This window comes from Bos indicus x Bos taurus, chromosome 24 (genome assembly GCF_003369695.1).
Source record: "Bos indicus x Bos taurus breed Angus x Brahman F1 hybrid chromosome 24, Bos_hybrid_MaternalHap_v2.0, whole genome shotgun sequence".
Lineage (NCBI taxonomy): Eukaryota > Metazoa > Chordata > Mammalia > Artiodactyla > Bovidae > Bos > Bos indicus x Bos taurus.
The window spans coordinates 32690800-32707825 of record NC_040099.1 but is presented as its reverse complement, the minus strand read 5'-3'; the positions used below and the strand labels follow the sequence as shown (position 1 = coordinate 32707825).

Sequence of the window (17026 nt, the reverse complement as noted above, 5' to 3'; positions counted from 1 at the left end):
GACACTCAGCGCAAACTCTGGCACCACAGGGACTTCTTTGTAAGGACATGCTTGACAATTCAGGATCACGTGAATTGCAATTATGAGTATATTTGAAAGTTTAAATGAAACCACACTGTTTAGAACATTCTAAAGCCTTTATTAGCATCAGGTAGATTATTTCATTATAACACTTGTTAACTTTGAGACAGCCATTGAAATAACTTACTGGCAGTTACCTAAGGCCCCTAGGAGCAAAATCTCAGTCTGGGGTTGGGTAGATAAATACCATGTGATTAATGTGCCCCAATTAAAGGGGCAAAGCTACTGTACAGTAGGTCTCCGTACATATCTTAAGTACACAGGTGCCTTGCAAACCTGAAATGCACAAGACCTCCTTTTATATAGTTTGATATTTATAATACATGAATACAACTGAGTTTCTCTGGTGGCATTTGCCACTGGAAGTTGAAGCATTTAAAAAGGTTTGTCATTATGTAATGATGGTGCCTAAAACCTCTATTTCTATGGTATTTTTGTGAATTGCTAGGTTTTATACATATTTTCAAACATACAATTCAAACACCTTTTTATTCTAATGACATTAATTATAGAAAATTGTAAAAGTAAATTCAGAGTACTAAAATAAGCAAATGAAATACCTTTTCCAGTTTCGAATTTTCAAATTAGGAATGTCTCTTCCGAACACTCATTTTTTTTTTTTTTTCTTTTTAGGGATGGGAGGGGGAAAAATTGAGAGGATTAATGTAAAGAAAAGCCATCTTTTCAATGTAATCTTTACAAAATGACATACACCTCTATATTTGAGCATATAAACCTTGTATAGGAGAATTTTAAACATTTCAAAGTTAAATCTAAAACATTCAAGCATGACAGCATAAAAATATTCAAAATGATTTGGGTTACTATATAATTCCATAAAGCTAAAGTTACATTTAGGTATAAACCTTCGGTAAATATGGCAACAGCAACCATCAAAAGCATGTTTGCCAGCAGTTTCCCATACCTCTGTATAAAACAGTATTCCAAAGAAGCACGACCGGATAGCAGAATCACCCATTCTTCCTAAGACTTTCATCACTGGTATCACCCTATCCCCACTTCTGTTGGGTGAAGGGCAAGTTATCATGAGAGGGTTTTTTCCGTTTTTTTTAAAAGATGAGTAGAAACCAAGGAAGAAAATTTTAAAACATAGGTTTAAGACTTATCTGCAGATGAGTCAAAATGCCCCAACTTGTCTACATTTTAATAAATGTCAGGCAAATTGAAGTAGTTTCTGTCCCAGTAGCTGCCTGAATAAAGCCAGTCCTGGGCTCCGCTGTAGGGATTAGGGCCTTGATGGAACCACCTGTTAAGACAAGATTTACAGGGGAAACTGTTTGCAATCACAGGATCCTCACTGCTTCACCAGTTTGCAGACTCCCCTACTGCAGCGATTCACTTCATTCTGTGAGCTAGAGGTTTCCGAGAAGACTTAAGTGTTTTTAGAGAGCACTTATGTACAACAACAGGCTTCCCGGGTGGCTCAGTGGTAGAGAATCCGCCTGCCAGTGCAGAAGACGGGTTCAATCCCTGAGTCGGGAAGGTCCTCTGGAGGAGGAAATGGCAACCCACTCCAGGACAGAGAAGCCTGGTGGGCTACGTACAGTCCATGGGGGTTTCAAAGAGTCAGACATGACTGAGCATGCACCCAGTCGTGCTCAGAATATGTAAAACAATATTCTGAAATGTGTAGTAAGACCACTTGAAAGATAAGGATTTTCCATGGCATTCAGTAATGGTATCTAATTGTCCACTGCTTACCTTCCAGAATAAAGCAGCTTTTAAGCAATGAGGAATAAGGAATCAGGGTGAGGAGACTTTTACAGTCTACCTAAAGTAATAGGAAGATGCCTGATTCAGAGTAAATCTCCCCACCCCAAAATATTACTTCCATTTCACAAATGAGGAGCTCAATGTCAGAGAAGTTAAATAACTTGCCCAAGCTAACCATGATATCAAATAAGCCTTTTTAAAGACCATCATTTTCCAAATATCCTATGTTACACATAATCCACTGAAATTAATCTGGCCCACATCTTCCTGGGTCTCTTCTCCACACTAATGTAGATTTATAGGCTGCATCTAGCTTCTAACATTCTTACCCATCTGATCAAACTCTAGAAAGAGCTGCCCTAATTTTCTTGCCCTTTAAAAAACAATTCACCCATTTCCTAAATATTCCCAGCTTTCTTGAGGTAATGGAAATGCAAAATTACTTCTTCAAAAGGTTCAAATATGAATTTGTATAACATTTTCTAGTAAGATTCAGTTTTTCAGAGTAATATTTATAAAAATAGTTTCATGTCTGTCATTCTTTCCAAATAAATTGCCTCAAAAATATTTAACAATTAGAGTGAGGTTAGATAAATCCCAAGTGGTCCCTGTTAACCACTGCAGCAACATTAAAAGCCCTAAGACAGAAAACATGCTTTAGATTAGGTTAATTCCTTGAAGGCTGAGAAAGTAAATGCCCACTAGGCCCAAATTTCTAAATTATTACAGAAGTTATTTAGCTTTGGGGACTTTTCCCTAATTAAAAAATTTAAAAGTCAAATATCAATATCAAATATTTACCAAGATATGTGTTTCTCAAGACTTTGGTAACCATGCTGGAAATACTTTAAGGATTTTTCTTTGATCAAAGTCACAGAATTTTTGCCTAAATGAAGCATACAATTTCACTCCTTTTGGTCTCAAAAGTCCAAGCAATAAAAGCACTTTTGTAATCAGGTTTAACAAAATCCAAGCACTTCAGAAAATCGATCAAATCAAAATCAAGGTCATCAAAAATGACTCTAAAAATTAACCAAGCCTCAGGCCTGCACCACAGGACTTCCTCTATACAAAGTGGACAACGGGCAAGTCAAGTGCAGAGACCTCACAGAACAGGAGATTCATTCAATAGCAAAGGACTTTTTTGGGTTTACACATAAGCCACTGAAGGCCATGTCTGCAGGGCCTCCCTATGGGGAGCACTTGTTCTTGGGGAGAACTGGAACACAGCACAGAAGACAATCAGGTTTGAGGATCTGATACTAAGGACTAGAGTTTCCCTCAATGTCTGGTCTTCTCATTTCCAGCACTCAGGTCTGGAAACCTCTGCTGCTGTCAGCGTATCCCCTCCACAAACACAAAAGTCTATGCTGTCTTTCCAAAGTCAAACACTTGAGGCAAGCATGGGCAAAAGAAGAGGGGATGGGGAGATGTCTTTGTTGCCTTTTAGTCAATGTTTCTAAGAATCCATGAGTCTATGTCAGTAATGTGTGTTAGTCAATGACTGACGTGTGTGTGTGTAAGTCGCTCAGTCGTGTCCAACTCTTTGTGATTCCATGGCCTGCAGCCTGCCAGGCTCCTCTGTCCATGGAATTCTCCAGGCAAGAATACTGGAGTGGGTTGCCATTCCCTTCTTCTGGGTGTCTTCCTGACCCAGGGATCAAACTTGGGTCTCCTGAATTACAGGCAGATTCTTTACCATCTGAGCCACCAGGGAAGCCCCATGTCAATAATACAACATTCTATAATGTAATCAGTAACATAAGTGTTAAGTGTTAGTCACTCAGTCGTGCCCGACTCTTTGCGACCCCACGGACTGCAGCCCTCCAGGCCTCTCTGTCCATGAGATTTTCCAGGCAAGGATACTGGAGTGGGTTGCTATTTCCTTCTCCAGGGGATCTTCCTAACCCAGGGATTGAACCCGGGTCTCCGAATCTCCTGCAGGCAGATTCTTTACCAACTGAGCTACAAGGGAAGCCTCATGTCAGTAATACAACATTCTATAATGTAATCAGTAATATAACATTCTAGAACGCTATTAATTCTGCATGATGCTCTTACTGGGGGAAGAGATGACTTCACCACCTTTTGTGGCGTCATCACCCACCTTCTCTTCAAAGCCGTGTCTCTCACCAGTCCCACCACTTCCTCTCCACATAACCCCACTTGCTAAGGTCTCTGGGCTTCTCTTGGAAAACAGGGCAGGCTCACAAGCAGCCATTTTCATGTGTATGAACTGCAGTTTAAAGCCTGAAAAATCCTAGAGCCTGAACTTTTTTCAAATGACTGAAACTGGTATCAACATGAAAGCCAGCTTTTAGTGTGGATGAGTTTGGGACAGGTTATAAGTTCCTGGGTGTGGTTTCCAAGGACTGGTTTCAACTCCCCCCTGCAAAACACATCCCCTTATAAGCTGTACAACCTCTTCCCTGACACAAACTGAACCCAGCTGCTCAAAAGCACATTATCAGCCAGAAGACCCAGTCAGCAAACACCACCTCTCACCCCTAATGGGAAAGGGCTCCAAGCACGTATTCTTTTGACCAAGGGTCAGCAGCATCGTTTTTAAGGTCTGTATATCCATATAAGAACTCTGGATGCTAAGAGACAGCGGTGGAAGCAAGCATGTGTAAGGCTCCAAACTGGAGCTCACAAACCTAGCTTCCAGTTTTATTTCCAGGCCACCACAGAGCTGTGCAAAGCTCGTTGCTTTCTGAAAGTAAGACTTCACCCAACAGTAAACATGCTTATTGGACTTTCGCTTACTTTGCACACTTGAAAATGGGGTCAGAAAAATAAAGGAGTTAATTAGAAATACAGCACAAAGTGGGCTTTCTGCAAGAGAGACTAAAAATAATGATAAAAATGTATCAAGTCTTTTCAGAAGGGATTGCAGTAAAGCAGTGTGGTTTTGGTTTTTGTGGCTCTTTCTAATCATGGTCTGCGGGGTGTACTTGCCCTTGAGCAACTCTCTCAAATGAAATACAACCAGCATTTGTTTCTTCACGTACAAGGGGATTTCTAGACTAATGGCTTTCCAGAGGTTCCCCGGATCCTGCATGTGCGTGGGTGGGAGAAGGTGAACCTCGATGCTCAGCCCTCATCCTACCCACGCAGCTCTGTGGCCATGTGCTCTGTATTTGCAAATCCTTCGTATGTTCATTGGCAAGAAAGATTTTGATGCTAACAAAAAAATCCCAAAACTGTTGGACTTGATGATACCTAAGATCATTCCTAGTTCTAATAAAGGTATAAGGCGCCAAAGGGGCTACCAAGTAATATCTACTGAACTGGTTGTGAAATTATGCCCACGCTGGCTCTGAAATTTACTTAACAACTTGGAATAATGGGACAATGGTTTCTATTATATAAGTGTAAAAAATGTTTTCGTTCTATTCCTCTTTACAAGAGATTCTATTACTCAACCCAAGTGACTAAGAAACTCCTGATTCTTTTGAAAAATTTTCAAAACTCGCACATTTTACTGCCCAGTTTCTGTTTCTTAATGGAATCCAAGATGTCACTTTAACACACTGTATTTCCATGATGTGTGCTGTGTATTTGGAAGAGTAAAGGCACTGTCTAAATATCCTTGATCCATGATATATGTATAAGCAAAGCTCCTATAATTCACCCAAACAAACAACTCTGAACCTATTTCATACCAAAATCTGTAACTCTACTTTCCCTCTTACAGAAGGGACAAGTGTTTTAGCTGGATAAGGAAGAGAGTTTGCTTAACTGACATCGACCTGTGTGAACTGTATAGAAATATTTTAACCTTAATTTCCAAATAGTCCATTTGCTTTGCGCACATGCAGCCCTTTCAGCTTGAACTTGGTCAAAGGAAAGTACTTTTCTCTCAGGCCTGGGGACAACTCGCAGGGTGCGGTGAGCCCCGCTCTGTAGTCCACACATCTGCCAGCACCCCACCTCCATCCACACACCCCAGCCCCTCAGCGCACCTCGTCTTCCAGTCCTCCTCCGACTTGGACCTGTTCTTGCGGGCCGCTCTCTGTTTCTCCTCGAGTCGCTTTTTTTCTTCACTAGCTTGATCTAGAATCAGCGTAGCAGTGAAAAAACGGTTATTGTACAAGCAGAGGCCACCCGGGACAGCCCCTGCACACTCACTCCATGGAGGCAGGTGTCAGCACCGCCGTCCTTTATCAGAACACCAGCAGCACAGTCACGGCGTGTCGACACTGAACACAGCCCCAGGCCGCCGAGAGGTGACGCTGGCATCCGGGGCCTCTCACCTCCTTCCACAGCCTGTGTTTACCCAAGGAGCCTGCTTATTCTGAAGGCCTCGGAAGTCATGTTAAAATGCTTCCCTGAGGGTCCAGAGGCTCTGCACTTGCAAGGCAGGAGGCCCAGGTTCAATCCCTGGTCTGGGAACGAGATCCCATATGCCGCAACTAAAAGATTCCACGTGCTGCAACTGAGGTCTGGCAAATAAGCAAACATGTGCTTAGTCCCATCAGTCACGCCTGGCTCTGTGCAACCCTATGGACTGTAGCCCGCCAGGCTCCTCTGTCCATGGGGTTCTCCAGGCGAGAATACTGGAGTGGGTTGCTATGCCCTCCTCCAGGGGATGGATCTTCCTGACCCAGGATCAAACCCAGTCTCCTGTGTTTCCTGCACTGGCAGCAGGCTCTTTACCACTAGCATCACCTGGGAAAAGTACAGGTTGCTCAGTCGTGTCCGATTCTTTATGACCCCAAGGACTATAGCCCGCTAGTCTCCTCTGTCCATGGCATTCTCCAGGCAAGAATACTGGAGTGGGTTGCCATTCCCTTCTCCAGGGGATCTTCCTGACCCAAAGATCGAACCCAGGTCTCTTGCATTGGCAGGCAAATTTTTTATCATCTGAGCCACCGGGGATGGCTTGTGCTAACACCTAAAATGCTAATATGTAAGATGCTTGTGCGAACGTATAAAACGTTCAGCCCTAACAGACTAAAACACAGACAGTGACTGGGAGTAAGGCAAACCATCCTCCTCAAAGAAATCCACCTTCCCTGGAGCCGCCAGGCACGTTACCTATCTCCCCGTTCTCCATGGCTCTGATGTCAGGCCGCAGCCTGCAGTCTGTCTTAGGAATCACGCTCTCCATCTCCTTGTCTACTTCATTCAAAACCATTGCAAAGCTAGTAAAATTGTACATCTAAAAAGAAGAAAATGTTCAAATTAACATGTACTGGAGGTTAATGCAGAATGAAACCCTGAAGCTAGAAGATTTGACAGGGATCCCCCACTCTGCTCCAGGGTGATGATGGCCGGCCTCTCTGCGCCCACACATCTCCATGTTTTCACCCGGGTCAGTGCCAGCTGTGGGAGTCTGTCTCAAGCAAACCCCCCAGGTGACATTCACCACCATCAGCTCCAGGGAGAACTACAAGCAAAACCAACAGTCTCCATTCCACATGAAAAGTCTAACTTGGATCTGGCTGCGTCACTACGCACTTAAAGAGAGTCGATCTTACTCCTCAGTAAGTGTAGAGGAAACCCCTCAAAGGCCCACACCCGTATGTATGGAGGAAGCCCCCCAAAGGCCCACCCCAAGGCATCTCGGCCAGACACCAGGAGGCCTGGGAGGCAGCAATGCCAAGTCTTGGGGGGGAACCACAGAGGGATGACTGAGGAGCAATTCGATGACCCGCCTCTCACCCCCGCCCTCCTCCTGGTTCTGACCAGGCCGGGGAAAGAGCGCCATCAGATCCAAGTAAACAGGAGGCCTTACCTGGGCTGAGTTCGGAGGCCGTGGGGCTATTCGCCACAGGAGAACGCTCCCGGGGATGACGAACACGCTCTCGGAATCCGGCATTGGCATTTCATCCGACTCCTCAGAAGCGCTCATCTGGAAGAACCAACAGAGGAACAAAACTGAAATGTTTAAAAAGATAGTACTTACAACCGTGAATATTCACTGGGAGGACTGATGCTGAAGTTGAAGCTCCAATACTTTGACCACCTGATGCAAAATGCTGACTCACCAGAAAAGACCCTGACGCTAGGAAAAACTGAGGGCAAGAGGAGAAGGGGGCCGGGGGGCGGCAGAGGATTAGACGGTTGGATGGCATCACCGACTCCATGGACATGAGTTTGAGCAAACTCCAGGAGTTACTGAAGGACAGGGAAGCCTGGCATGCTGCAGTCCATGGGGTCGCAGAGAGTCGAACATGAGTTAGTGACTGACCGACAGCAGCAACAAATTGTAAAATCAGCAGTTCTCACTGTGTGGCATTAGAACATAACCCGTGAGTGCCAGGGCACTGTATCTTTCTCATTCTCGTGTCCTCACCTTTCAATCCAGGCCAGGAAGCCAATAAATGTGGGTCGAGCGACCGAGTCCATGCTGTGAGCCTGCGTTGTGTCACTTTTAGGGGCTATGAGCACGTAAGGCCTTACCAGCACCTCTGTCGTCATCACGCCTTGACTGTCGTGTTTTAATATTTTTAAAGCTTTTTTTAAAATCCAAAATAACTCATTTAAGTGGTTCGTGGAACACTATTAGGGCAAGGAAAGGTTAAATTCTTGGAGCATTTAACTAAATTTATCAATGACCCAAACCAGCAGGGATCCTGAAAGTATTCAATCAAAAGATGTTAAGCTAAAAAAGAAAGCAGCATTTCCACTAGCTGCCTGCTCCCTCCCCTTCCCCAGCAGAGCTATGCCAGCAGCTCTCTGTATATTTAGTCCTTACGTAACTGGCCCATAAAGTTTTATATATAAAGAATTTAAGCCTCTGGAAAGTGAAGTCATATTCCCAATGTCATTGTTACCAAATCTAGAACTACTGGCTGAGACATGGAATTTTACAAACAGCAACCAGGAGGGGACGACACTGGTGACGAGCTTCGCCTGGCATCTGAATATCCTCAGGAGCATCAGAAACCCACAGTGGTCGAGGCCCTGGGAGGCGAGATCAGACACAGGGAGAGCGTGAGGGTACCCTCTCCAAGGGGCGAGGCCCTTCTGTCTACAAAGATTGACCGGGGCTTTATGGGACATGAGGGAGATTTTCTGGAATTTCCCCAATGCCTTCTGCTGTACTGAACCCCACTTCTGTAAGGGGAGAGCGAGGCTCTGCCTCTTGCAAGCAACACAGCAGGGCAAGGGGAGCCGGGAGCAGAGAGCCAGACTGTGATGCTCAAAGAGGACGGGACCTGAGCTGTCTTCACCCGGGGCCCCTGACCTCTGTCAACTGCTCTGACATGAGGGTGCTATTACTGTCTCCATTTTACAGATGAGGCGCTGAGGCAGAGAGAGGGTAGGGATCTGCCTAAGATCAAACCACTCAGAAGCGGAGGAGGCAGAATTCCAAGCAGAGCTCGTGTTCTGATCCCTGATGCCCGTTACTGAAAAATAATCAGTCCTCCAATGCTTCCTGTGCAAACAGGTGCAACCTCTCTCTAGCTCAGACTCCACTGAGCAGTCCAGCCTCCCAGGGTCCTGCGACAAGAAGCTGTGGCCTCACAAGGGGAGAGTCTAAGGTTGAACTGTCCTGTTAGGAGGAAGCTTCATAAGAGGAGGATGGCCGTCCAGCAACGATTCCCCTAACTGCAATGTTCTCAGCTCCCGGGATCTCGGATACAGAGGAGGGCAGTAACACTGCTGTCTGCATGAAAACCCACGTGATTATTCTGGGTGTAATTTCAAATATTCAGAAGCGCTCAACTGCTAACGCACATAAACAGAAAGGAGGGTAAGAATATTTGTCTCACTAAGATGAACTCCAACTTTCCAAAGCGATGTGAATTCAACACTGTGTGTGTAACTGCACAGCACACACCCATACTCCATGGAAGAGTATCCCAAGAATCAGTAGCAAGTCCAATCATCTGTTCATTACTGTATAGCACATGGAACTCTGCTCAATGTTATGTGCCAGCCTTGATGGGAGAGGGATTTAGGGGAGAACAGATACATGTATGTGTATGGATGAATCCCTTTGCTGATCACCTGAGACTGTCACACCATTGTTAATCGGCTATATGAAAGTCACTCAGTCGTGTCTGACTCTTTGCGACCCCATGGACTGTAGCCTGCCAGGCTCCTCTGTCCACAGGGATTCTCCAGGCCAGAATACTGGAGTGGGTAGCTGTTCCCTTCTCCAGAGGGTCTTCCCAACCCAGGGATCGAACCCAGATCTCCCACATTGCAGGTGAATTCTTTACTGTCTGAGCCACAGGGAAGTCCAAGAATACTGGAGTGGGTAACCTATCCCTTCTCCAGCAGATTTTCCCGACCCAGGAATCCAACTGGGGTCTCCAACTGGCTTTACCCAATACAAAATGTTTTTGCTGTTAAAAACAGTAACAACAACAACAAAAAGGTCAAGGAGAAACATCACATGCACAGCTCCAAGTGTAAAAGGTAACGCTGTGACCCACTATCAGGCCACCATCCAGGGATCCCTTCGATACCATCTTCTGGGATTGTGTACCTGTTTGCTGTTTTTCTTCTCTTCAGTATTTTTCTTATCATTTTTTTTGTAAGCATCAAACGTGGCTGGGTCAACACTGTACAAACATTCTGTCCATTTCCCGTAGAGGGCACGGAGCTTCTTTTTGCTGTCAGGAGAAATCGATGTTGAGCCAACAATTAAACCCGTGTCTCAGGGTAATTGAATCTTATCATAAACTGAAAGTATTGGTTGCTCGGTCATGTCCAGCTCTTTGTGATCCCATGGACTGTAGCCCACCAGGCTCCATGGAATTCTCCAGGCAAGAGTGGAGTGGGTAGCTATGCCCTTCTCCAGGGGATCTTCCACACCCAAGGATAGAATCTGAGTCTTCTACATTGCAGGAAGATTCTTTACAGTCTGAGCCATCAAGGAAGCTCCTCTTTTCATAAATAAAGATGCTTACGAATCAGATTCTTTAAAGAAATAGACATTTCTTGCAGAAGAATTTCTCAATTTACTGAAATGCTGTTTCCTAGATAACAGCAGGAAACCTAGACAGTGTGTTAAAAAGCAGAGACATTACTTTGCTGACAAAGTTCTGTCTAGTCAAACCTAAGGTTTTTCCAGTAGTCATGTATGGATGTGAGAGCTGGACTACAAAGTAAGCTGAGCACCGAAGAACTGATGCTTTTTAAGAACTGATGCTTCTCCCAACTGATGGAGAAGATTCCTGAGAGTCCCCTCAACTGCAAGGAGATCAAACCAGTCAATCCTAAAGGAAATCAGTCCTGAATATTCACTGGAAGGACTGAAGCTGAAGCTCCAATACTTTGGCCACCTGATGCAAAGAACTGACTCACTGGAAAAGACCCTGACGCTGGGAAAGATTGAAGGCAAGAGGAGAAGGGGATGACAGAGGATGAGATGGCTGGATGGCATCACTGACTTTTAAGTTTGAGCAAGCTCCAGGAGTTGGTGATGAACAGGGAAGCCTGGTGTGCTGCAGCCCATGGGGTCACAAAGAGGCAGACACGACTGAGCGACTGAACTGAGGTAACAGCAGATTTTCTTTTTCTTCTTCCTTTTTTAAAATTTTTTGGCCGAACCACGCAACATGTGGGATCTTAAGTTTCCCAACCAAGGATCGAACCTGTGCCCCCTTCAGTGGGAGCATGCAGTATTAACCATTGGACCACCAGGGAATTCCGGTGTTGGCAGATTTTAATAACAACACTTTACTTAGTGAACAACACCTATACTAGTCAACATTTAAAATGGAACTTTACCTTTTATCTTGAATGTAGCCTTCAACTTTGTGTAATTCTTTACCAAAAAGGCCGCACGGCTTAAAATTCAACACACATTTGTCCCCAGTCCTGTAAAGGAGACAGTGAGCTTGGGTTATTGTTCAACACAGAAGCAGCAGCAAAGAACAGTGACCCTCTGGCAGCACCTGCTGTTTACTGATTTTCTAACTCACACCAGGCTCCACACAGAGAGTATCACAATTAATCCATAATCAGTACTGAACCTACCACAAAGAAAAAGCAAGGTTCATAAAAAATAAGTGAGCTGCTGCTATGGAATGAATGTCTGCCTACCCCCCGTCCCAATTCATATGGTGAAGCCTTGTCACCCATGTAAGGCGGTAATCCGGTCCTAAGGGTAGAACTGAATGGATGTATGCTCTTTGAATAAGAAACTCTGGGGAGATGATCCCTCACTCTGCCAGGCGAAGATTTGAGAAGATAGCCAACTTCAAACCAGAAAGAGGGCCTTCACCCAGCACTGTGTCTGCCAGCACCCTGACCTGGGCCTCAAGTCTCCAGAAGCATGAGAAATAAACGTCTGCCCTTGAAGCTACCTGGCCCACCATGTTCTGTCACCACAGCCCGAGCTGACTAGGATACGGGCCTAGGCTCACAGTAGGATTTGAATCCACGTCTTTCCAACTCTCCTGTCCCTCCTGTCGCCTGCCCCTGTGTGAACAATACAAGCTAAACGTGTCAGCATGATGAGCTGAGGGAGGCAGGAACAAAGATTCCCTGAGGCTGCCGAAGCTCTGAGTTCACCAGTCTTCCATAACTAGAGACTTAAAAATATAAACTCTATTCATTAAGGACTTCCCTGGCGGTCCAGTGGTTCAGAACCCAAGGCAGGGGACATGGGTTTGATCCCTGGTCCTGAATATTCCACGTGCCATGGGGCAACTTAGCCTGGGAGCCACAGCTACTAAATTCTGTTCATTAAATGGACTGGCTTCAGTTTACCACAGAGTTACACTGCCCAGTTCTTAAGTTGTCATTAGACTCTACTAGGATTTTTTTTAAATTTACCCATATATACAGAACTTTTAAAAATGCTTTATACATGTATTCTTGGCCGAGCTGCATAGCTTGTGAAATCCAAGTTCCCCAATCAGGGATTGAACCCAGGCCTTCCACAGTGCAAGTGTGGAGTCTTAACCACTGGACTGCCAGGAGACTCCTTGCAATGCAATGCACTTTTTTTTTTGGCCTCACCACATGGCATGTGGGATCTACAATCCCAGACCAGGGATCAAACCCAGGCCCCCTGCATGGGAAGTGTGAAGTCTTAACCACTGGGCTGCCAGGGATGTCCTCTACTAGAACTTTTACAGAAAGACTACCAGACCCCTCTGATGCAAATGAAGGGGCGGGGACGATGGACCGGCTCACTTGTGGTTTGTGATCTCCACGTTGCCGTACTGCTCAATCCAGAGCTTTCCCACGATGATGTTGTGCACACAGCAGGTAGGATTCGTCCACGTATATGCTTCATTGTGTCTAGGAAACAAAAAGAAAGCCAAAGCCCAGACAAAGAAGTGAGAAGTGTTACTCTGTTTAAAAAGCACATCTGCCTCAAATGCCGTGACTCAGGATAACCTATCAGACTGCTGGAGAGCACTCAACTCTAAGACTATAAAAACTGATGTTAATCCCAGTAAAACAGGTATCATCTGGTTAATTCTTATTGTTTCTTAAAAGGATGCAAAAACTTAAAAACAAAACTATGCTTCTACCAAACTCCAAATTAAACTATGTATACAATCATCTTAAGCCTTCAAAAGTTTGGTGAAAACATAATAAATTAAGTTAGAGGTAGAAAAGAAAAATGGTCTATTTGGTACTTTCCACCTTGCCAAAGGGAAAAACTTGTGTATGTGAGTAAGTTCCAATTTTACACAATCTTTGCTTTTGAAAACATTCATTTTACATCTTCGTACACTTATGCTTAAATGTATTTTTAATTCACAAGCAGTAAAATTCACTTCTGTGAGCTTCAGTGCATGTGTAGATCACTGTAACTAGTACCACAACCACAAATTCCATCACACCCTCCACAAATTCGCTCATGCTGACCCTCTATGGTCAAACCTTCCCCCACCTGGAATTCCTAAACAACTCATCTGTTCTCCATTGCAATAGTTTTGCCTTTTCCAGAGTGTCACATAAATGGGATAATACACCATGTCACCTTTGAGATTAGTTTCATTTGTATAATGCATTTCAAATTCTATGTATCAATAATTTGTCCTTATTTCTGAGTAGTATTCTACTATATGAATGTATCACAGTTTAACCATTTACTCACTGAAGCATGCTGGGTTGCTTTCAGTTCTTGGTGATTATAAGTAACACTCCTATAAACACCTGCACACGGGTCTTTGTGAAAATACACCTCTCTATTTCTCCAGAGTAAATGCCTACGAGTGGACTGCTGAATCATCTGGTTAACACAAGGTCAACTCTGTAAGAAACAGCCAGACTATTCTCCAGAGTGGCTCTACTCTTTTACCAGATCCCCCAGTATTACATGAGATTCTGGGTGCCCTGCATCCTAGTCAGCACTTGATACTGTCAGCTCTAAAAATTCTGATTTTAGACATTCTAATAGGTGTGTAGTGGGATCGCACTATGATTTTAATTTTGCATTTCTCTAATGACCAAGGCTGTTGAGCGTGTTTTTGTGTGCTCATTTGTCATTCATATATCTCTTTGGTAAAGTATCTGTTCACATCTTTTGTCCAGTTTCTTACTGGGTTGTCTGTTTTCTTACTGTTTTGAGAATGCTTTATACATTCTAGATACAAGTCCTGTGTTGATAAATGATTCACAAATAATGTTTATCCATCTCTAACTTCTCTCTTTGTTCTCTTAAGAGTGTTTTTCACTGAGCAACAGATTTTTATAAAATCTAATTTATCAATTTTGTCTCTTCTAGATTATCCTTTGGTATTATAAGATGTCATTGCATAACCCAAAGTTATAAACATTTTCTCCTGTTTTCTTCCAAAATCTTAAAGCTGTACATTAGATTTTAGCCTATGATCTATGTTGGGATCATTTTTGCTTAGGGTGTGAGGTGTAAGTTGAGGTTCATTTTTTAACACATGCATGTCGGACTGTTCTCACACCATTTGTGGAGAGGACCACCCTTCATTACTGAATAGTGCTTTCTTTCACCTTCGTGAAAAATCAGTGGACCATGTTTCTGTGGGTCAGTTTTTGGATGCTATTCTCTGTTCCACTGATGTATGTGTCTGTCTTTCTGTCAATATAACAGTCTTGATGGCAACAGCTTCACTATAAAGTCTTAAAATTAGGAGGTAGGAGTTCATCATTCTGTTCTTCCTTTTCGAAAACTATTTTGGCTACAGTGTTTCATTTGTCTTTCCAAATAAATTTTAGGATCCACTATCTCTTGATCTACCAAAATTCATCCTGGGACGTTTAAATTTGGACTGTGTTAATACACACTGTTTATAGATCAATTAAAGGAGAACAAACATATGAATTACATTAAAGATTCCAAGTACAGTGAGGCATGGTAGGCTCTCCATTACCCAGATAGTCTTTGATTCCCGTAACCAGGGTTTTATAGCTTTCAGCCTGTGGATTCTGTACATATTTTATCATCTTTATTCTGCTATTGAGTCTACCCCAGCTATTACATTTGTTATTGTATTTTTTCAGTACTAAAATTTCCAGAAATACTTCAATTTCTTTGCTTCAACGTCTTTCTATTCATTTTAAGAGTGTTCATCTTTATGTCATGGAGTATAACAGCAGCTTTAAAATCTTTGATACAAATTTCAATATCTGAGTCACTCTAGGATTAAAGTCTGTTTATTATTTTTTCTCCTTCTCCTTCTTTTTCTCATATGAGGAGGTCATAGAGTATTTGTCTTTCTCTGACTTATTTCACTCAGCATAATGTCCTTGAGGTCCAACTACGTTGTTGCAAGTGGCAAGATTTCATTCTTTTTTATGGCTGAATAATATTCGTGTATGTGTGTGTACCACAGTTTCATTATCCATTCACCTAATGATGGATACTAGGGTTACTTCCGTATCTTGGCTGTTGTGTGGAACAGGTGTGTGTATATATATATTAATATAATATAACACATTATACAGGTATAATATGTATAATAATGTCATGGGAGTGCAGATATCTTTTTGAGATAATGTTTTAGTCTTCTTTGGCTAAGTATTCCAAAGTGCAATTGCTGGATCATGGTAGTTCTACTTTTAATTTTTTGAGGAATCTCCAAATTGTTTTCCATTGAGACTGAACCAATTTACATCTGCCAACCATGCACAAGGGTTCCCTTTCACTGTGGTTTGATTTGCATTTTCTTGATTAATGACATACAGTATCTTTTCATTCCTGTTGATCATCTGTATGTCTTCTTTGAAAAAAATGTCCATTCAGATCTTTGGCCCATTTTTTAATTACTTTTTTTTTCTTTTGCTCTTGAGTGGTATGAGTTCTTTTTGTATTTTGGATGTTAGCCTATATGATTTGCAAGTATTTTCTCCTATTCAGTAGGCTGCGTTTTCATTTTGTTGATGGTTTTCTTTACTGTGCAGAAGCTTTTTAATTTGATATAGTCCCACTTGTTTATTTTTGCTTTTATTCTTTTTGGTGTCAGATTCAAAACATCATTGCCAAGACCTATGTCAAGGAGTCTACCACCTACGTTTTCTTCTAGAAGTTTTATGACTTTCAGTCTTATGTTCAAGTTTGTAATCCACCTTGAGCCAATTTTGTGTATAGTATAAAACAGTGGTCCAGTTTCACTTTTGTGCATGTGTCTGTCCAATTTCTCCAACACCACTGAGAAGACTGTCATTCCACTGTATATTCTTGCCTTCTTTGTTTAATTTACTTGACCCTACTAGCATGGACTTATTTTTTGGGCTCTCTACTCTGTTTCACTGATTTATATATCTGTTTTAATGCCAATATCATATATTTTAATTAGTATAGCTTTGTAATACAGTTTGAAATCAGGGAGCATGATGCCTCCAGCTTTGTTCTGCTTTCTCAAGACTGCTTTGCCAATTTGGGGTCTTCTGTGATCCCATACAAACTGTAGCACTGTCTTCTTTAATTTGTGCAAAAAACGTTATTGGAATTTTGATAGAGACTACACTGAATCTGTACACTGCTTTGTATAGTATGACAAAGTTTAACAGTACTTTTTCAATCCATGAGCACAGAATTAACAATTTTACTTACAATTGCATCAAAAAAAAAAGAAAAAACCTAGAAATAAATTTAAGCAAGGATGTGAAAGACTTGTATATTGAAAATGGTAAGACAGTAATGAACAAAATTGAAGATGACACAAATAAATGGAGAGATATTTCATGGCAATCTTTTTTCTATCGCAAAAGAAGAGAACTTTCAACTAACCTAATGCCTAAGATGTGCCAATGTGATTGTTATTTCAATATTTCTCAAAGTGACTTCATTGTAAAAGATGATTAAACA

At 42.6% G+C, this 17026-nt stretch overlaps 1 protein-coding gene across 10 annotated transcripts in view; it reads right to left on the bottom strand.

Moving 5' to 3' along the window:
• Window positions 1-118: 118 nt before the first annotated feature.
• OSBPL1A (oxysterol binding protein like 1A) overlaps window positions 119-17026 on the bottom strand; it is a 230192-nt gene continuing 213284 nt past the window's right edge. For 5 of the 10 annotated variants that reach the window (XM_027526161.1, XM_027526160.1, XM_027526162.1 and 2 more), the window contains 7 exons: window positions 12922-13029; window positions 11509-11598; window positions 10262-10388; window positions 7556-7672; window positions 6856-6979; window positions 5781-5871; window positions 119-1348 (listed from right to left, as the gene is read on the bottom strand). In XM_027526161.1, coding sequence (XP_027381962.1) covers window positions 1246-1348; window positions 5781-5871; window positions 6856-6979; window positions 7556-7672; window positions 10262-10388; window positions 11509-11598; window positions 12922-13029 — 760 coding nt within the window. In that variant the 3' untranslated portion in view covers window positions 119-1245. The remainder of the gene's footprint in view (window positions 1349-5780; window positions 5872-6855; window positions 6980-7555; window positions 7673-10261; window positions 10389-11508; window positions 11599-12921; window positions 13030-17026) is intronic. The other 5 variants (XM_027526163.1, XM_027526167.1, XM_027526170.1 and 2 more) reach the window with 2 other exon arrangements.